At 47.6% G+C, this 22,810-nt stretch overlaps 1 protein-coding gene across 1 annotated transcript in view; it reads left to right on the top strand.

Annotated features, from left to right (window-relative positions):
• LOC134983590 (zinc finger protein 260-like) overlaps positions 1 to 22,810 on the top strand; it is a 221,730-nt gene that overhangs the window by 12,461 nt on the left and 186,459 nt on the right. The window contains exons 2-3 of the mRNA XM_063949259.1: positions 3,886 to 4,010; positions 19,749 to 19,940. Of these exons, the coding sequence (XP_063805329.1) occupies positions 3,933 to 4,010; positions 19,749 to 19,940 (270 nt within the window). The 5' untranslated portion in view covers positions 3,886 to 3,932. The remainder of the gene's footprint in view (positions 1 to 3,885; positions 4,011 to 19,748; positions 19,941 to 22,810) is intronic.

The following is a 22,810-nucleotide window of genomic DNA, read 5'->3' as shown; positions in this document are numbered from 1 at the left end:
TGATATATGAGGGGGAATAACACAGCTCCCGGCACACACTATGTGGTATTATTATTATATAGGGGAGAGGGGACTGTACAGTGATATATGAGGGGAATAACACAGGTCCCGGCACACGCTGATATGTGGTATTGTTATTATATAGAGGAGAGGGGACCGTACAGTGATATATGAGGAGGAATAACACAGCTCCCGGCACACACTGATATGCGGTATTATTATTATATAGAGGAGAGGGGACAGTACAGTGATATATGAGGGGGAATAACCGCAGCTCCCAGCACACACTGATATGTGGTATTATTATTATTATATAGGGGAGAGGACCGTACAGTGATATATGAGGAGGAATAACACAGCTCCCGGCACACGCTGATATGTGGTATTATTATTATATAGGGGAGAGGGGACCGTACAGTGATATATGAGGAGGAATAACACAGCTCCCGGCACACGCTGATATGTGGTATTATTATTATATAGGGGAGAGGGGACCGTACAGTGATATATGAGGAGGAATAACACAGCTCCCGGCACACGCTGATATGTGGTATTATTATTATATAGGGGAGAGGACCGTACAGTGATATATGAGGGGGAATAACACAGCTCCCGGCACACACTGATATGTGGTATTATTATTATATAGGGGAGGGGACCGTACAGTGATATATGAGGAGGAATAACACGGCTCCCGGCACACGCTGATATGTGGTATTATTATTATATAGGTGAGAGGGGACTGTACAATGATATATGAGGAGAATAACACAGCTCCCGGCACACACTGATATGTGGTATTATTATTATTATATAGGGGAGAGGACCGTACAGTGATATATGAGGAGGAATAACACAGCTCCCGGCACACGCTGATATGTGGTATTATTATTATATAGGGGAGAGGGGACCGTACAGTGATATATGAGGAGGAATAACACAGCTCCCGGCACACGCTGATATGTGGTATTATTATTATATAGGGGAGAGGGGACCGTACAGTGATATATGAGGAGGAATAAAGGAATAACACAGCTCCCGGCACACGCTGATATGTGGTATTATTATTATATAGGGGAGAGGACCGTACAGTGATATATGAGGGGGAATAACACAGCTCCCGGCACACACTGATATGTGGTATTATTATTATATAGGGGAGAGGGGACCGTACAGTGATATATGAGGGGGAATAACACAGCTCCCGGCACACACTGATATGTGGTATTATTATTATATAGGGGAGAGGGGACCATACAGTGATATATGAGGGGGAATAACACAGCTCCCGGCACACACTGATATGTGGTATTATTATTATATAGGGGAGAGGGGACCATACAGTGATATATGAGGAGGAATAACACAGCTCCCGGCACACGCTGATATGTGGTATTATTATTATATAGGGGAGAGGGGACCATACAGTGATATATGAGGGGGAATAACACAGCTCCCGGCACACTGATATGTGGTATTATTATTATTATATAGAGGAGAGGGGGCCGTACAGTGATATATGAGGAGGAATAACACATCTCCCGGTACACACTGATATGTGGTATTATTATTATATAGGGGAGAGGAGATCGTACAGTGATATATGAGGAGGAATAACACAGTTCCCGGCACACACTGATATGTGGTATTATTATTATATAGGGGAGAGGGGACCGTACAGTGATATATGAGGAGGAATAACACAGCTCCCGGCACACACTGATATGTGGTATTATTATTATATAGAGGAGAGGGGACCGTACAGTGATATATGAGGAGGAATAACACAGCTCCCGGCACACGCTGATATGTGGTATTATTATTATTATATAGGGGAGAGGGGACCGTACAGTGATATATGAGGGGGAATAACACAGCTCCCGGCACACTGATATGTGGTATTATTATTATTATATAGGAGAGAGGGGACAGTACAGTGATATATGAGGAGGAATAACACAGCTCCCGGCACACACTGATATGTGGTATTATTATTATATAGGGGAGAGGGGACCGTACAGTGATATATGAGGAGGAATAACACAGCTCCCGGCACACACTGATATGTGGTATTATTATTATATAGGGGAGAGGGGTCCGTACAGTGATACATGAGGGGGAATAACACAGCTCCCGGCACACGCTGATATGTGGTATTATTATTATATAGAGGAGAGGGGACCGTACAGTGATATATGTGGGGGAATAACACAGCTCCCGGCACACGCTGATATGTGGTATTATTATTATATAGGGGAGAGGGGACCGTACAGTGATATATGAGGAGGAATTACACAGCTCCCGGCACACGCTGATATGTGGTATTATTATTATTATATAGGACAGAGGGGACCCTACAGTGATATATGAGGAGGAATAACACAGCTCCCAGCACACACTGATATGTGGTATTATTATTATATAAGGGAGAGGGAACCGTACAGTGATATATGAGAGGGAATAACATAGCTCCCGGCACACGCTGATATGTGGTGGTAGTATTATTATTATTATTATATAGTCTAGAGGGGACCATACAGTGATATGTGGGGGGGGAAAACACAGCTCCCGGCACAAGCTGATATGTAGTATTATTATATAGGGGAGAGGGGACCGTACAGTGATATATGAGGGGGAATAACACAGCTCCCGGCACACGCTGATATGTGGTATTATTATTATATAGGGGTCGAGGGGACCGTACAGTGATATATGAGGGGGAATAACACCGCTCCCGGCACACGCTGATATGTGGTATTATTATTATATAGGGGAGAGGGGACAGTACAGTGATATATGAGGAGGAATAACACACCTCCCGGCACACGCTGATATGTGGTATTATTATTATATAGAGGAGAGGGGACCGTACAGTGATATATGAGGAGGAATAACACAGCTCCCGGCACACGCTGATATGTGGTATTATTATTATATAGAGGAGAGGGGACCGTACAGTGATATATGAGGGGGAATAACACAGCTCCCGGCACACGCTGATATGTGGTATTATTATATATAGAGGAGAGGGGACCGTACAGTGATATATGAGGAGGAATAACACAGCTCCCGGCACACGCTGATATGTGGTATTATTATTATATAGGGGAGAGGGGACCGTACAGTGATATATGAGGAGGAATAACACAGCTCCCGGCACACACTGATATGTGGTATTATTATTATATAGGGGAGAGGAGACCGTACAGTGATATATGAGGGGAATAACACAGCTCCCGGCACACACTGATATGTGGTATTATTATTACATAGGGGAGAGGGGACCGTACAGTGATATATGAGGGGGAATAACACAGCTCCCGGCACACACTGATATGTGGTATCATTATATAGGGGAGAGGAGACCGTACAGTGATATATGAGGGGGAATAACACAGCTCCCGGCACACACTGATATGTGGTATCATTATATAGGGGAGAGGAGACCGTACAGTGATATATGAGGGGGAATAACACAGCTCCCGGCACACGCTGATATGTGGTATTATTATATATAGAGGAGAGGGGACCGTACAGTGATATATGAGGAGGAATAACACAGCTCCCGGCACACACTGATATGTGGTATTATTATCATATAGGGGAGAGGGGACCGTACAGTGATATGTGGAGGTATTCTCTGTTGGCTTCTTTTTCTCTGCATTTACAACTTATATATGTATGGAGATAGGTGAGGAGCATTTTTGGAACATCATACAGTACGCTGTGTGACGGCCTTTGTGGAGTCTTATGGTGCTGGGACACTGGAACTCTGAAGGATACGGGCCAGAGCTCTATGGCTGGGTGAAAAGAGAATCTTACTGTACACTCAGTGTTACATATTTTCTCTATGTTGTGTGTTGTATGTTTTATATATATTACTAGACACTCCAACTGTGAGGATCTTCTGTATTCTTACTGCGTCACTGACGATGGACACGGAAAGGAGTCACAGGACTGAGAGGATAATAAATATCACCCTGGAGATCATCTACCTGCTGACTGGGGAGGTGAGTGGATCTGGGAGTGTCACAATGACATCACTTATATCTATAGTAATAATACAGGGACATGACTGAGGAGGTGAGTGGATCTGGGAGCATAACAGTGACATCACTTATATCTATAGTAATAATACAGGGACATGACTGAGGAGGTGAGTGGATCTGGGAGCATAACAGTGACATCACTTATATCTATAGTAATAATACAGGGACATGACTGGGGAGGTGAGGGGATCTGGCAGTGTCACAGTGACACCACTTATATCTATAGCAGGAATGGGGAACCTTCGGCCCTCCAGCTGTTGTTCAACTACACATTCCTGCGTGCCCTGCAACAGTTTTAGCATAGCCAAATAGTAAAACTGTAGCAAGGCATGCTGGTATGTGTAGTTCAACAACAGCTGGAAGGCCAAAGGTTCCCCACCCCTGATCTATAATAATAATACAGGGACATGACTGGAGATGTGAGGGGAATCTGGGAGTGTTACTGTGACATCACTTATACAGTGCATCAGGAATGTTTTCACAGCGCTTCACTTTTTCCACATTTTGTTATGTTACAGCCTTATTCCAAAATGGAATAAATAAAATGTTCCCCTCAAATTTCTACACACAATACCCATTAATGACAACATGAAAAAAGTTTTTTGTTTTTTGTTTTGCAAAAGTATTAAAAATAAAAAACTCTGAAATCACATGTGCATAAGTATTCACAGCCTTTGCTCAATACTGTGTTGTCACCGGACAGTCCTGTACAAAAAGCCCTCACTGCTTCGAGTTCCGCCCCCAGTCACAGATTGAAGATTTAGGTCACGTGGGTCCTGGCCAATTAGGGGATTCCCGCTTACCTTAAAATTACAAGTACTTAGAACAAACTGCTTTGAAATTACCTGGTATTTGATTAACAGGTAAATTATGTAAACACTGTGGGTACTTATCAGCAACAAATTTTTCTATTATTTCTTTATCAACATGACAACCTACAACTGCTGCAAATCCTGTTTTAAGGTTCCCTACAAAACTAAAATCACTTTGTGGCAATATCCCCTTAAATTCACAATATTCTGGTTCAAGTTTAGGATTATACCATAACAATGAACATTTACAATACTGACATGTCATTTGAAAAATAAACACCCCAATTTTTTTTTCTTACCTTGTAAATGTAAAAACTTAAACTTGTGTACGTACTTTATCAGAGAACACAGTAAAACAACAAATTGTGCACTTTTTAAACGGACAAACGGGTTCTATATCACGTATACTACCTGCACATAGGTGAACAGACTGGTAGATAGTATACAGACACTGAGAGAGCAATCAAGTTGAAAATCAATCTTTAGATTACTCACTCGGGGTTTTATCAGTGGTTGTATACGAGCATCAGCCGTAGTGTAATCTGCTGGCTGGAGTGTTAGTGATCCCGGACGAGCCCCCATGTAATGTTGGCGATAAACTCCTGTAGCATCTTCCTTCGGTTGTCTGTTCAATACCTTTACCAATCGATTGGGAGACCCAAAAAATAAATACACACGAGGTTATGTTCCACAAAATGAGGCTGTATTGGTTAATTTGTCTAGGGTTATTCTAGGCAAAAAAAAGTGATTACACAAGCACTTTAAGCGTCACAAACAAAACATAAGAATTATTTCTGAAAGACAAGGGACCTTGGTAGATGCTCTTGTGCTTGTATCCCTCCTTCCTGTCTTTGTAAAATGAGTCTGTACTCCTCCAGTAGACTGTCTCACAGTATGTTCCAGTAAATCAACCTAACCTTGTAGAGACAGATAATTATTTCTAACTTATGAAATGTCAGCATTAGTTATAACTTCTTAGCAAAAGCATTTCTTCATATACTCAAAAATGGCTACTGCTATACAAAATGGCTGCTTAGCATAATGCTGTGTCTTTCATCAGTAACCGCCTGTTATTGACTCCACCCACTGTGCAGTATGCGGGTACTACGCTGCCACCACCAGACTCTTCGTAGCTGTGGCGTCTGGAACCACAGTTCTGCTCTGTATGCGTCGACACGCTGTCTTACCACCCCTGTGTGGCATTGTCGAATGCCCAATCGTTGTTTGCCTAAGCACAGCACGGTAGCAGGTGGAAGGCGGAGCTTGGAGACCCTGGACAGCCGGAAACGGAGCTAGGTTTCGCTTAGCCCTGCAGGTCACAAGATGAAGCTGTCGTCTTGAGGCAGATGATGTTTATTCACCAAAGATAGTTCTGAAAAGAACTCAGCAATACAGCAAGATGTTTACAGCAGAGTGAAAATGGTATAATACACTCTGGAGGCTCACAGGCCTCCTTTTTTTATACAGTTAAACCTCAATGCATCTAAGGGGGTAGTTCCCTCTTGAGTCCTTTCCATCCAATCAGGATATCTTACAAAATATAAATAAATACATTCAATTTTAAAAGGATATAAGTGCATGAAGCAATTTCCTCCTTCCTGTTACACACAAAGTTTGGTGTCATTTAAACTCCATCCCTTACCACCTGGTGGTTTACAATTCACCTCTGATACATTTATCACATAGCTTCAAAATACAAATGTTCCTCATCCTTCTTGCATATACCATTCAGGATTCGTATATATCAATCAAACCTGCTACATAAATAAATACAGGTTTCCAAACACATACCAATCCCCATACCACTTTACATATAGAATAAGGAGCCCCCACCCCGTGATTAACGCCTGAGGAAGTCACACTCCTAGCACATTGACTGCTGTACACTGTCCAACATCAAAAGGTTTTGTCATTCACCCGATCTGCTAGTAGAGGGCAATTAACATCCCATTTCCTAGTCACAGAAGACGGGACCCTTTTTCAGTCATATATATAAAAAGTGAATTTCTCTGACGTCCTAAGTGGATGCTGGGGACTCCGTCAGGACCATGGGGAATAGCGGCTCCGCAGGAGACAGGGCACAAAATTTAAACGTTTGACCACTAGGTGGTGTGCACTGGGTCCTCCCCCTATGACCCTCCTCCAAGCCTCAGTTAGGTTTTTGTGCCCGTCCGAGCAGGGTGCAATCTAGGTGGCTCTCCTAAAGAGCTGCTTAGAAAAAGTTTTGTTAGGTTTTTTATTTTCAGTGAGTCCTGCTGGCAACAGGCTCACTGCAACGAGGGACTTAGGGGAGAAGAAGTGAACTCACCTGCGTGCAGGATGGATTGGCTTCTTAGGCTACTGGACACTAGCTCCAGAGGGACGATCACAGGTACAGCCTGGATGGGTCACCGGAGCCGCGCCGCCGACCCCCTTGCAGATGCCGAAAAGAGAAGAGGTCCAGAAACCGGCGGCTGAAGACTTCTCAGTCTTCATGAGGTAGCGCACAGCACTGCAGCTGTGCGCCATTGCTCTCAGCACACTTCACACCAACGGTCACTGAGGGTGCAGGGCGCTGGGGGGGGCGCCCTGGGCAGCAATGAAAAGTACCTATTCTGGCTAAAATACATCACATATAGCCCCTGGGGCTATATGGATGTATTTAACCCCTGCCAGGTTTTCAGAAAAACCGGGAGAAGAAGCCCGCCGAAAAGGGGGCGGGGCCTATTCTCCTCAGCACACAGCGCCATTTTCCTACACAGCTCCGCTGCTAGGAAGGCTCCCAGGCTCTCCCCTGCACTGCACTACAGAAACAGGGTAAAAACAGAGAGGGGGGGCACTTATTTGGCGATATTAATAATATTTAAGCTGCTATAAGGGGAACACACTTATTTAAGGTTGTCCCTATATATTTATAGCGCTTGGGTGTGTGCTGGCAAACTCTCCCTCTGTCTCCCCAAAGGGCTAGTGGGGTCCTGTCTTCTATCAGAGCATTCCCTGTGTGTCTGCTGTGTGTCGGTACGCGTGTGTCGATATGTATGAGGACGATGTTGGCGTGGAGGCGGAGCAATTGCCTGTAATGGTGATGTCACCCCCTAGGGAGTCGACACCGGAATGGATGGCTTTGTTTATGGAATTACGTGATAGTGTCAGCACGCTGCAAAAGTCGGTTGACGACATGAGACGGCCGGCAAACCAGTTAGTACCTGTCCAGGCGTCTCAAACACCGTCAGGGGCTGTAAAACGCCTTTTACCTCAGTCGGTCGACACAGACACGGACACCGAATCCAGTGTCGACGGTGAAGAAACAAACGTATTTTCCAGTAGGGCCACACATTATATGATCACGGCAATGAAGGAGGCTTTGCATATCTCTGATACTGCAAGTACCACAAAAAGGGGTATTATGTGGGGTGTGAAAAAACTACCTGTAGTTTTTCCTGAATCAGAGGAGTTGAATGAAGTGTGTGATGAAGCGTGGGTTACCCCCGATAGAAAACTGCTAATTTCAAAGAAGTTATTGGCATTATACCCTTTCCCGCCAGAGGTTAGGGCGCGCTGGGAAACACCCCCTAGGGTAGATAAGGCGCTCACACGCTTATCAAAACAAGTGGCGTTACCGTCTCCAGAGACGGCCGCCCTCAAGGATCCAGCTGATAGGAGGCTGGAGAATACACTAAAAAGTATATACACACATAATTATACTGCGACCAGCAATCGCCTCAGCCTGGATGTGCAGTGCTGGGGTGGCTTGGTCGGAGTCACTGACTGAAAATATTGATACCCTGGACAGGGACAGTATTTTATTGACTATAGAGCATTTAAAGGATGCATTTCTTTATATGCGAGATGCACAGAGAGATATTTGCACTCTGGCATCAAGAGTAAGTGCGATGTCCATATCTGCCAGAAGAAGTTTATGGACGCGACAGTGGTCAGGTGATGCGGATTTCAAACGGCATATGGAAGTATTGCCGTATAAGGGGGAGGAATTATTTGGGGTCGGTCTATCGGATTTGGTGGCCACGGCAACAGCCGGGAAATCCACCTTTTTACCTCAGGTCACCTCCCAGCAGAAAAAGACGCAGTCTTTTCAGCCGCAGTCCTTTCGTTCCTATAAGAACAAGCGGGCAAAAGGACATTCATATTTGCCCCGAGGCAAAGGAAAGGGTAAGAGACTGCAGCAAGCAGCTCCTTCCCAGGAGCAGAAGCCCTCCCCGGCTTCTGCAAAGGCCTCAGCATGACGCTGGGACCTTACAAGCGGACTCAGGGGCGGTGGGGGGTCGCCTCAAGAATTTCAGCGCACAGTGGGCTCACTCGCAGGTGGACCCCTGGATCCTGCAGGTAGTATCTCAGGGTTACAGGTTGGAATTCGAGAAGTCTCCCCCTCGCCGGTTCCTAAAGTCTGCTTTGCCAACGTCTCCCTCCGACAGGGCGACGGTATTGGAAGCCATTCACAAGCTGTATTCTCAGCAGGTGATAGTCAAGGTACCCCTTTTACAACAGGGAAAGGGGTATTACTCCACGCTATTTGTGGTACCGAAGCCGGACGGCTCGGTAAGACCTATTCTAAATCTGAAATCTCTGAACCTGTACATACAAAAATTCAAGTCCAAGATGGAGTCACTCAGAGCAGTGATAGCGAATCTGGAAGAAGGGGATTTTATGGTGTCCTTGGACATCAAGGATGCTTACCTTCATGTCCCAATTTGCCCTTCACACCAAGGGTACCTCAGGTTCGTGGTACAAAACTGTCATTATCAGTTTCAGACGCTGCCGTTTGGATTGTCCACGGCACCCCGGGTCTTTACCAAGGTAATGGCCGAAATGATGATCCTTCTTCGAAGAAAAGGCGTATTAATTATCCCTTACTTGGACGATCTCCTGATAAGGGCAAGGTCCAGAGAACAGCTGGAGGTCGGAGTAGCACTAACCCAAGTAGTGCTCCAACAGCAGGGGTGGATTCTGAATTTTCCAAAATCCCAACTGATCCCGACGACACGTCTGCTGTTCCTAGGGATGATTCTGGACACTGTTCAGAAAAAGGTATTTCTTCCGGAGGAGAAAGCCAGGGAGTTATCCGAACTCGTCAGGAACCTCCTAAAACCAGGGAAAGTGTCTGTGCATCAATGCACAAGAGTCCTGGGAAAAATGGTGGCTTCTTACGAAGCGATTCCATTCGGCAGATTCCATGCACGAATTTTTCAGTGGGATCTGCTGGAAAAATGGTCCGGATCGCATCTGCAGATGCATCAGCGGATAAAATTGTCGACAAGGACAAGGGTGTCTCTGCTATGGTGGTTGCAGAGTGCTCATCTGTTAGAGGGCCGCAGATTCGGCATACAGAACTGGGTCCTAGTGACCACGGATGCCAGCCTGAGTCACACAGGGAAGAAACTTCCAGGGCGTGTGGTCAAGCCTGGAAACGTCTCTTCACATAAATATACTGGAACTAAGAGCAATCTACAATGCTCTAAGCCTGGCAAAACCTCTGCTTCAGGGTCAGCCGGTGTTGATCCAGTCGGACAACATCACGGCAGTCGCCCACGTAAACAGACAGGGCGGCACAAGAAGCAGGAGGGCAATGGCAGAAGCTGCAAGGATTCTTCGCTGGGCAGAAAATCATGTGATAGCACTGTCAGCAGTGTTCATCCCGGGAGTGGACAACTGGGAAGCAGACTTCCTCAGCAGACACGATCTTCACCCGGGAGAGTGGGGACTTCATCCAGAAGTCTTCCACATGATTGTGGTCCATTGGGAAAGACCAATGGTGGACATGATGGCGTCCCGCCTCAACAAAAAACTGGACAGGTATTGCGCCAGGTCAAGAGACCCTCAGGCAATAGCTGTGGACGCTCTGGTAACACCATGGGTGTACCAGTCAGTGTATGTGTTCCCTCCTCTGCCTCTCATACCCAAGGTACTGAGAATTATACGGCAAAGGGGAGTAAGAACGATACTCGTGGCTCCGGACTGGCCAAGAAGGACTTGGTACCCGGAACTTCAGGAGATGCTCACGGAAGATCCGTGGCCTCTACCTCTAAGAAAGGACCTGCTTCAGCAGGGACCGTGTCTATTCCAGGACTTACCGCGGCTGCGTTTGACGGCATGGCGGTTGAACGCCGGATCCTAAGGGAAAAAGGCATTCCGGAAGAGGTCATCCCTACCCTGGTCAAAGCCAGGAAGGAGGTGACTGCACAACATTATCACCGCATTTGGAGAAAATATGTTGCGTGGTGTGAGGCCAGGAGGGCCCCGACGGAGGAATTTCAACTGGGTCGATTCCTACATTTCCTGCAAACAGGATTGTCTATGGGCCTCAAATTGGGGTCCATTAAGGTTCAAATTTCGGCCCTGTCGATTTTCTTCCAGAAAGAATTGGCTTCAGTTCCTGAAGTCCAGACTTTTGTAAAAGGAGTACTACATATACAGCCCCCGATTGTGCCTCCAGTGGCACCGTGGGATCTCAATGTAGTTTTGGATTTTCTCAAATCCCATTGGTTTGAGCCACTCAAATCGGTGGATTTGAAATATCTTACATGGAAAGTAACCATGCTACTGGCCCTGGCTTCGGCCAGGAGAGTGTCAGAATTGGCGGCTTTATCGTACAAAAGCCCATATCTGATTTTCCATTCGGACAGGGCAGAACTGCGGACGCGTCCTCAGTTTCTTCCTACGGTGGTATCAGCGTTTCACCTGAACCAGCCTATTGTGGTGCCTGCGGCTACTAGCGATTTGGAGGACTTCAAGTTGCTGGACGTTGTCAGAGCATTAAAAATATATATTTCAAGGACGGCTGGAGTCAGGAAGTCTGACTCGCTGTTTATACTGTATGCACCCAACAAGCTGGGTGCTCCTGCGTCTAAGCAGACGATTGCTCGTTGGATTTGTAGCACAATTCAACTTGCACATTCTGTGGCAGGCCTGCCACAGCCTAAATCTGTCAATGCCCATTCCACAAGGAAGGTGGGCTCATCTTGGGCGGCTGCCCGAGGGGTCTCGGCATTACAACTCTGCCGAGCAGCTACTTGGTCAGGGGAGAACACGTTTGTAAAATTCTACAAATTTGATACCCTGGCTGAGGAGGACCTGGAGTTCTCTCATTCGGTGCTGCAGAGTCATCCGCACTCTCCCGCCCGTTTGGGAGCTTTGGTATAATCCCCATGGTCCTGATGGAGTCCCCAGCATCCACTTAGGACGTCAGAGAAAATAAGAATTTACTTACCGATAATTCTATTTCTCGTAGTCCGTAGCGGATGCTGGGCGCCCATCCCAGGTGCGGATTGTCTGCAATACTTGTACATAGTTATTGTTACAAAAATCGGGTTATTATTGTTGTGAGCCATCTTTTCAGAGGTTCCTCTGTTATCATGCTGTTAACTGGGTTCAGATCACAAGTTGTACAGTGTGATTGGTGTGGCTGGTATGAGTCTTACCCGGGATTCAAAATCCTTCCTTATTGTGTACGCTCGTCCGGGCACAGTATCCTAACTGAGGCTTGGAGGAGGGTCATAGGGGGAGGAGCCAGTACACACCACCTAGTGGTCAAACTTTTAAATTTTGTGCCCTGTCTCCTGCGGAGCCGCTATTCCCCATGGTCCTGACGGAGTCCCCAGCATCCACTACGGACTACGAGAAATAGAATTACCGGTGAGTAAATTCTTATTTTTTCCCTTTAAGCTATATTTGACCACATCTTAAACATAAATACATTTAGACATGCAATAATACAACTGTGCGCAGAGCACTTCATATGACATGTTGAAACACATCATTAAACATGCATTTACAGAACATGGCGCCAAACAACAATTCGACCATTAAAATGGTGCTGGGCAGCTGAGGGTTAACCCCTTCAGCGCTGCGGCCACCAGTACACACCAGTTTCGCCCATTCGTCTTTGCAACACCTCTCAAGCTCCATCAGGAGGGGGGGTGTCGGTGCATAGCCATTTTCAGATCTCTCCAGAGATGTTCAATATGGGCTGTGGCTGGGCCACTCAAGGACATTCACAGAGTTGTCCTGAAGCCACGCCTTGGATTTCTTGGCTGTGTGCGTAGGGTTGTTGTCCTCCTAAAAGATGAACCGTCGCCCCAGTCTAAGGTCAAGATCACTCTGGAGCAGGTTTTCATCCAGGATGTCTCTGTACATTGCTGCATTCATCTTTCCCTCTATCCTGACTAGTCTCCCAGTTCCTGCCACTGAAAATCATCCCCACAGTATGAATCTGCCACCACCATGCTTCACAGTAGGGATGGTATTGGCCTGGTGATGAGCGGTGCCTGGGTTCCTGCAAACATGATGCCTGGCATTCAGTTCAATCTTTGTCTCATCAGACCAGAGAATTTTGTTTCTCATGGTCTAGAGTCCTTTATGTGCATTTTGGCAAACTCCAGGTAGGCTGCCGTGTGTGTTTTACTAAGGAGTGGCTTCCGTATAGGCCACTATTCCATGCAGGCCTGATTGGTGGATTGCTGCAGAGATGGTTATCCTTCTGGAAGGTTCTCCTTTCTCCACAGAGAAATGCTGTTGCTCTGACAGAGTGATCATCGGCTTCTTGGTCACCTCCCTGACTAGGGCCCTTCTCCCCCGATCGCTCAGTTTAGATGGCTGGCCAGCTCTAGGAAGAGTCCTGGTGGTTCCGAACTTCTACCATTTATGGATGATGGAGGCCACTGTGCTCATTGGGATCTTCAAATCATCAAATAATTTTCTCTAACGTCCTAGTGGATGCTGGGGACTCCGTCAGGACCATGGGGAATAGCGGCTCCGCAGGAGACAGGGCACAAAAGCAAGCTTTTAGGATCACATGGTGTGTACTGGCTCCTCCCCCTATGACCCTCCTCCAAGCCTCAGTTAGGTTTTTGTGCCCGTCCGAGCAGGGTGCAATCTAGGTGGCTCTCTTAAAGAGTTGCTTAGAAAAAGTTTTTAGGTTCTTTATTTTCAGTGAGTCCTGCTGGCAACAGGCTCACTGCATCGAGGGACTTAGGGGAGAGAAGTGAACTCACCTGCGTGCAGGATGGATTGGCTTCTTAGGCTACTGGACACCATTAGCTCCAGAGGGAGTCGGAACACAGGTCTCGCCCTGGGGTTCGTCCCGGAGCCGCGCCGCCGACCCCCCTTGCAGATGCTGAAGATTGAAGAGGTCCGGAACCAGGCGGCAGAAGACTTTCAGTCTTCATCAGGTAGCGCACAGCACTGCAGCTGTGCGCCATTGTTGTCAGCACACTTCACACAGCGGTCACGAGGGTGCAGGGCGCGGGGGGGGGGGGGGGCGCCCTGGGCAGCAATGTATAATACCTGTATGGCGAAAAATACATCACATATAGCCCTTGAGGCTATATGGATGTATTTAACCCCTGCCAGATATCAAAAACTCCGGAGAAGAAGCCCGCCGAAAAGGGGGCGGGGCCTATTCTCCTCAGCACACAGCGCCATTTTCCCTCACAGAAATGCTGGTGGGAAGGCTCCCATGCTCTCCCCTGCACTGCACTACAGAAACAGGGTTAAAACAGAGAGGGGGGGCACTGATTTGGCGATATGTATATATATTAAAATGCTATAAGGGAGGAACACTTATATAAAGGTTGTCCCTGGATAATTATAGCGTTTTGGTGTGTGCTGGCAAACTCTCCCTCTGTCTCCCCAAAGGGCTAGTGGGTCCTGTCCTCTATCAGAGCATTCCCTATGTGTGTGCTGTATGTCGGTACGTGTGTGTCGACATGTATGAGGAAAATGTTGGTGAGGAGGCGGAGCAAATTGCCTGTAATGGTGATGTCACTCTCTAGGGAGTCGACACCGGAATGGATGGCTTATTTATGGAATTACGTGATAATGTCAACACGCTGCAAGCCGGTTGACGACATGAGACGGCCGGCGAACAAATTAGTATCTGTCCAGGCGTCTAAAACACCGTCAGGGGCTGTAAAACGCCCATTTACCTCAGTCGGTCGACACAGACCCAGACACGGACACTGATTTCAGTGTCGACGGTGAAGAAACAAACGTATTTTCCTTTTGGGCCACACGTTAAGGGCAATGAAGGAGGTGTTACATATTTCTGATACTACAAGTACCACAAAAAAGGGTATTATGTGGGATGTGAAAAAAAAAAACTACCTGTAGTTTTTCCTGAATCAGATAAATTAAAGTGTGTGATGATGCGTGGGTTTCCCCCGATAGAAAATTATTGGCGGTATACCCTTTTCCCGCCAGAAGTTAGGGCGCGTTGGGAAACACCCCTTAGGGTGGATAAGGCGCTCACACGCTTATCAGAACAAGTGGCGGTACCATCTACGGATAGGGCCGTACTTAAGGAGCCAGCTGATAGGAGGCTGGAAAATATCCTAAAAAGTATACACACACATGCTGGTGTTATACTGCGACCAGCGATCGCCTCAGCCTGGATGTGCAGAGCTGAGGTGGCTTGGTCGGATTCCCTGACTAAAAATATTGATACCCTTGACAGGGACAGTATTTTATTGACTATAGAGCATTTAAAGGATGCATTTCTATATATGCGAGATGCGCAGAGGAATATTTGCACTCTGGCATCAAGAGTAAATGCGATGTCCATATCTGCAAGAAGATGTTTATGGACACGACAGTGGTCAGGTGATGCAGATTCCAAACGGCACAAAGGTGTATTGCCGTATAAAGGGGAGGAGTTATTTGGGGTCGGTCCATGGGACCTGGTGGCCACGGCAACTGCTGGAAAATCCACCGTTTTTTACCCTAAGTCACATCTCTGCAGAAAAAGACACCGTCTTTTCAGCTTCAGTCCTTTCGTCCCTATAAGAGTCATATCTGCCCAGGGATAGAGGAAAGGGAAGAAGACTGCAGCAGGCAGCCCATTCCCAGGAACAGAAGCCCTCCACCGCTTCTACCAAGTTCTCAGCATGACGCTGGGACCGTACAGGACCCCTGGATCCTACAAGTAGTATCCAAGGGGTACAGATTGGAATGTCGAGACGTTTCCCCCCTCGCAGGTTCCTGTAGTCTGCTGTACCAATGTCTCCCTCCGACAGGGAGGCAGTATTGAAAACAATTCACAAGCTGTATTCCCAGCAGGTGATAATAAAATTACCCCTCCTACAACAAGGAAAGGGGTATTATTCCACACTATATGGTGGTACTGAAGCCAGAAGGCTAGGTGAGACCTATTCCAAATCTGAAATATTTGAACACTTACAAGGGTTCAAATCCAGATGGAGTCACTCAGAGCAGTGATAGCGAACTGGGAAGAAGGGGACTATATGGTGTCCCGGGACATCAGGAATGCTTACCTCCATGTCCCAAAATTTGCTTTTCTCACCAAGGGTACCTCAGGTTCGTGGTACAGAACTGTCACTATCAGTTTCAGACGATGCCGTTGGATTGTCCAAGGCACCCCGGGTCCTTACCAAGGTAATGACCGAAATGAGGATTCGTCTTCAAAGAAAATGGACGACCTCCTGATAAGAACAAGGTCCAGAGAACAGTTGGAGGTCGGAGTAGCACTATCTCAAGTAGTTCTACGACAGCACGGGTGGATTCTAAATGTTCCAAAACCGCAGTTGTTCCGACGACACGTCTGCTGGTCCTAGGGATGATTCTGGACACAGTCCAGAAAAAGGTGTTTCTCCCAGAGGAGAAAGCCAGGGAGTTATCCGAGCTAATCGGGATCCTCCTAAAACCAGGAAAAGTGTCAGTGCATCATTGCACAAGAGTCCTGGTAAAAATGGTGGCTTATTACGAAGCGATTCCATTCGGCAGATTTCACGCAAGAACTCTTCAGTGGGATCTGCTGGACAAATGGTCCGGATCGCATCTTCAGATGCATCAGCGGATAACCCTATATCCAAGGACAAGGGTGTCTCTCCTGTGGTGATTACAGAGTGCTCATCTTCTAGAGGGCCGCAGATTCGGCATTCAGGATTGGATGCTGGTGACCACGGAGGCCAGCCTGAGAGGCTGGGGAGCAGTCACACAGGGAAAAAATTTCCAGGGAGTGTGATCAAGTCTGGAGAATTCTCTCCACATAAATATACTGGAGCTAAGATTTATAATGTTCTAAGCTTAGCAAGACCTCTGCTTCAAGGTCAGCCGGTATTGATCCAGTGGGACAACATCACGGCAGTCGCCCACGTAAACAGAAAAGGGCGGCACAAGAAGCAGGAGGGCAGTGGCAAAACTGCAAGGATTTTTCGCTAGGCGGAAAATCATGTGATAGCACTGTCAGCAGTGTTCATTCCGGGAGTGGACGACTGGGAAGCAGACTTCCTCAGCAGGCACGACCTCCACCCGGGAGAGTGGGAACTTCATCGGGAAGTTTTCCACATGATTGTGAACCGTTGGGAAAGACCAAAGGTGGACATGATGGCGTCCCGCCCGAACAAAAAACGGGACAGGTATTGCGCCAGGTCACGAGACCTTCAGGCGATAACTGTGGACGTCCTGGTAACACCGTGGGTGTAACAGTCGGTGTATGTGTTCCCTCCTCTGCTTCTCATAACCAAGGTATTGAGAATTATAAGACATAGAGGAGTAAGAACTATACTCGTGGCTCCGGATTGGCCAAGAGGGACTTGGTACCCGGAACTTCAAGAGATGCTCACAGAGGACTAATGGCCTCGGGAGCTAAGAAGGGACTTGCTTCAGCAAGTACCATGTCTGTTCCAAGACTTACCGCGGCTGCGTTTGACGGCATGGCGGTTGAACGCCGGATCCTAAGGGAAAAGGCATTCCGGAAGAGGTCATACCTACCCTGGTCAAAGCCAGGAAGGAGGTGACCGCACAACGTTATCACCACATGTGGTGAAAATATGTTGCGTGGGTGAGGCCAGGAAGGCCCCACGAAAAAATTTCAACTAGGTCGATTTCTGCACTTCCTGCAAACAGGAGTGTCTATGAGCCTCAAATTGGGGTTCAGTAAGGTTCAAGTTTCGGCCCTGTAGATTTTCTTCCAGAAAGAATTGGCTTCAGTTTCTGAAGTCCAGACGTTTGTCAAGGGAGTATTGCATATACAGCCCCTTTTGTGCCTCCAGTGGCACCGTGGGATCTCAACGTAGTGTTGGGATTCCTCAAATCATATTGGTTTGAACCGCTCAAATCTGTGGATTTGAAATATCTCACATGGAAAGTGACCATGCTGTGGCCCTGGCCTCGGCCAGGCGATTGTCAGAATTGGTGGCTTTGTCTTACAAAAGCCCATATTTGATTTTCCATTCGGACAGGGCAGAACTGCGGACTCGTCCCCAGTTTCTTCCTAAGGTGGTGTCAGCGTTTCACCTGAAACAACCTATTGTGGTGCCTGCGGCTACTAGGGACTTGGAGGACTCCAAGTTGCTAGACGTTGTCAGGGCCCTAAAAAAAAATATATATATATATATATATATATATATATATATATATATAATTCCAGGACGGCTGGAGTCAGAAAGTCTGACTTGCTGTTTATATTGTATGCACCCAAAAAGCTGGGTGCTCCTGCTTCTAAGCAGACTATTGCTCGTTGGATTTGTAGTACAATTCAGCTTGCACATTCTGTGGCAGGCCTGCCACAGCCAAAATCTGTAAATGCCCATTCCACAAGGAAGGTGGGCTCATCTTGGGCGGATGCCCGAGGGGGTCTCGGCTTTACAACTTTGCCGAGCAGCTACGTGGTCAGGGGGGAACACGTTTGTAAAATTCTACAAATTTGATACCCTGGCTGAGGAGGACCTGGAGTTCTCTCATTCGGTGCTGCAGAGTCATCCGCACTCTCCCGCCCGTTTGGGAGCTTTGGTATAATCCCCATGGTCCTGACGGAGTCCCCAGCATCCACTAGGACGTTAGAGAAAATAAGATTTTACTTACCGATAAATCTATTTCTCATAGTCCGTAGTGGATGCTGGGCGCCCATCCCAAGTGCGGATTGTCTGCATTATTTGTACATAATTATTGTTACAAAAATCGGGTTATTATTGTTGTGAGCCATCTTTTTTAGAGGCTACTTCATTGTTATCATACTGTTAACTGGGTTCAGATCACAAGTTGTACGGTGTGATTGGTGTGGCTGGTATGAGTCTTACCCGGGATTCAAGATCCTTCCTTATTGTGTACGCTCGTCCGGGCACAGTACCTAACTGAGGCTTGGAGGAGGGTCATAGGGGGAGGAGCCAGTACACACCATGTGATCCTAAAAGCTTGCTTTTGTGCCCTGTCTCCTGCGGAGCCGCTATTCCCCATGGTCCTGACGGAGTCCCCAGCATCCACTACGGACTATGAGAAATAGATTTATCGGTAAGTAAAATCTTATTTTCTGTACCCTTCCCCAGATTTGTGCCTCGAGACAATTCTGTCTCAGAGGTCTACAGACAATTCATTTGACTTCATGCTTGGTTTGTGCCCAGTGTCAATGTGGGATCTTATATAGACAGGTGTATGCCTTTTCAAATCATGTCCAATCAACTGAATTTACCACAGGTGGACTCCAATTAAGCTGTAGGAACATTTCAAGGATGATCAGTGGAAACGGGATGCACCTGAGCTCAATTTTGAGCTTCATAGCAAAGGCTGTGAATACTTATGTATATGTGATTTCTTAGTTTTTTTATTTTGAATAAATTTGCAAACATTTAAAAAATAAACTTTTTTCACATCATTATGGGGTGTTGTGTGTAGAATTTTGAGGGTCAAAATTTATTTATTCCATTTTGGAATAAGGCTGTAACATAACAAAATGTGGAAAAAGTGAAGCTCTGTGAATACTTTCCAGATGCATTGTATCTATAGTAATAATATAGGGACATGACTGAGGAGGGGAGGGGATCTGGGAGCATCACAGTAACCTCAGTTATATCTATAGTAATAATACAGGGACATGACTGGAGAGGTGAGGGGATCTGGGAGTATTTACAGTGATATTGATGTCTACTCCATTTCACAGGATTACACAGTAGTGAAGAAGACATCTGGTGAGCATGAGACACCCAGCAGCCGTCCCCGTGTGTCAGGAGGACTGAGCAGGACCCAGAGCCCAATCACGGTGCCTCCACCTCACTCACTGATAAATGAGAGGCACAGTGACCAGAAGATCCTGGAACTCACCAACAAGATCATTCAGCTGCTGACTGGAGAGGTGACTGCTGGGAATGGGACATTATACAGTAACACGGGGGGACGTGTCTGGGTGATGACTGGAGAGGTGACTGCTGGGAATGGAGCATTATACAGTAACACCAGGGGACGTGTCTGGGTGATGACTGGAGAGGTGACTGCTGGGAATGGGGCATTATACAGTAACACGGGGGGACGTGTCTGGGTGATGACTGCTGAGGTGACTGCTGGGAATGGGGCATTATACAGTAACACCAGGGGACGTGTCTGGGTGATGACTGGAGAGGTGACTGCTGGGAATGGGACATAATACAGTAACACCGGGGGATGTGTCTGGGTGATGACTGGAGAGGTGACTGCTGGGAATGGGACATTATACAGTAACACCAGGGGATGTCTGGGTGATGACTGGAGAGGTGACTGCTGGGAATGGGGCATTATACAGTAACACCAGGGGCTGTGTCTAGGTGATGACTGGAGAGGTGACTGCTGGGAATGGTACATTATACAGTAACAACGGGACGTGTCTGGGTGATGACTGGAGAGGTGACTGCTGGGAATGGTACATTATACAGTAACAACGGGACGTGTCTGGGTGATGACTGGAGAGGTGACTGCTGGGAATGGGCATTATACAGCAACACCAGAGGATGTGTCTGGGTAATGACTGGAGACGTGACTGCTGGGAATGGGACATTATACAGTAACACCAGGGGACGTGTCTGGGTGATGACTGGAGAGGTGACTGCTGGGAATGGGGCATTAAGCAGTAACACCAGGGGATGTGTCTGGGTGATGACTGGAGAGGTGACTGCTGGGAATGGGGCATTAATACAGTAACACCAGGGGACGTGTCTGGGTGATGACTGGAGAGGTGACTGCTGGGAATGGGGCATTATACAGTAACACCAGGGGACGTGTCTGGGTGATGACTGGAGAGGTGGCTGCCGGGAATGGGGCATTATACAGTAACACCAGGGGACGTGTCTGGGTGATGACTGGAGAGGTGGCTGCCAGGAATGGGACATTATACAGTAACACCAGGGGACGTGTCTGGGTGATGACTGGAGAGGTGACTGCTGGGATTGGGACATTATACAGTAACACCGGGGGACGTGTCTGGGTGATGACTGGAGAGGTGACTGCTGGGAATGGGACATTATACAGTAACACCAGGGGACGTGTCTGGGTGATGACTGGAGAGGTGTCTGGGTGATGACTGGAGAGGTGACTGCCATGAATGGGGCATTATACAGTAACACCAGGGGACGTGTCTGGGTGATGACTGGAGAGGTGACTGCTGGGAATGGGACATTATACAGTAACACCGGGGGACGTGTCTGGGTGATGACTGGAGAGGTGACTGTTGGGAATGGGACATTATACAGTAACACCAGGGGACGTGTCTGGGTGATGACTGGAGAGGTGACTACTGGGAATGGGACATAATACAGTAACACCGGGGGACGTGTCTGGGTGATGACTGGAGAGGTAACTGCTGGGAATGGGACATTATACAGTAACACCGGGGGACGTGTCTGGGTGATGACTGGAGAGGTGACTGCTGGGAATGGGACATTATACAGTAACACCGGGGGATGTGTCTGGGTGATGACTGGAGAGGTGACTGCTGGGAATGGGACATTATACAGTAACACCAGGAGATGTGTCTGGGTGATGACTGGAGAGGTGACTGCCGGGAATGGGGCATTATACAGTAACACCGGGGGCTGTGTCTAGGTGATGACTGGAGAGGTGTCTGCTGGGAATGGGACATTATACAGTAACACCAGGGTGTGTGTCTGGGAGATGACTAGAGAGGTGACTGCTGGGAATGGGCATTATACAGCAACACCAGGGGATGTGTCTGGGTGATGACTGGAGAGGTGACTGCTGGGAATGGGGCATTATACAGTAACACCAGGGGACGTGTCTGGGTGATGACTGGAGAGGTGACTGCTGGGAATGGGGCATTATACAGTAACACCGGGGGATGTGTCTGGGTGATGACTGGAGACGTGACTGCTGGGAATGGGACATTATACAGTAACACCAGGGGACGTGTCTGGGTGATGACTGGAGAGGTGACTGCTGGGAATGGGGCATTAAGCAGTAACACCAGGGGATGTGTCTGGGTGATGACTGGAGAGGTGACTGCTGGGAATGTGACATTATACAGTAACACCAGGGGATGTGTCTGGGTGATGACTGGAGAGGTGACTGCTGGGAATGGGGCATTATACAGTAACACCAGGGGACGTGTCTGGGTGATGACTGGAGAGGTGACTGCTGGGAATGGGGCATTATACAGTAACACCAGGGGACGTGTCTGGGTGATGACTGGAGAGGTGACTGCTGGGAATGGGGCATTAATACAGTAACACCAGGGGACGTGTCTGGGTGATGACTGGAGAGGTGGCTGCCGGGAATGGGGCATTATACAGTAACACCAGGGGACGTGTCTGGGTGATGACTGGAGAGGTGACTGCTGGGAATGGGACATTATACAGTAACACCAGGGGACGTGTCTGGGTGATGACTGGAGAGGTGTCTGGGTGATGACTGGAGAGGTGACTGCTGGGAATGGGACATTATACAGTAACACCGGGGGATGTGTCTGGGTGATGACTGGAGAGGTGACTGCTGGGAATGGGACATTTATATAGTAACACCAGGGGATGTGTCTGGGTGATGACTGGAGACGTGACTGCTGGGAATGGGACATTATACAGTAACACCAGGGGATGTGTCTGGGTGATGACTGGAGAGGTGACTGCCAGGATTGGGGCATTATACAGTAACACCAGGGGACGTGTCTGGGTGATGACTGGAGAGGTTACTGCTGGGTATGACATTATACAGTAACACCGGGGGACGTGTCTGGGTGATGAC

The sequence above is a fragment of the Pseudophryne corroboree genome (genome assembly GCF_028390025.1).
Source record: "Pseudophryne corroboree isolate aPseCor3 chromosome 3 unlocalized genomic scaffold, aPseCor3.hap2 SUPER_3_unloc_19, whole genome shotgun sequence".
NCBI lineage: Eukaryota > Metazoa > Chordata > Amphibia > Anura > Myobatrachidae > Pseudophryne > Pseudophryne corroboree.
This window is presented reverse-complemented; position numbering and strand designations above follow the sequence as displayed.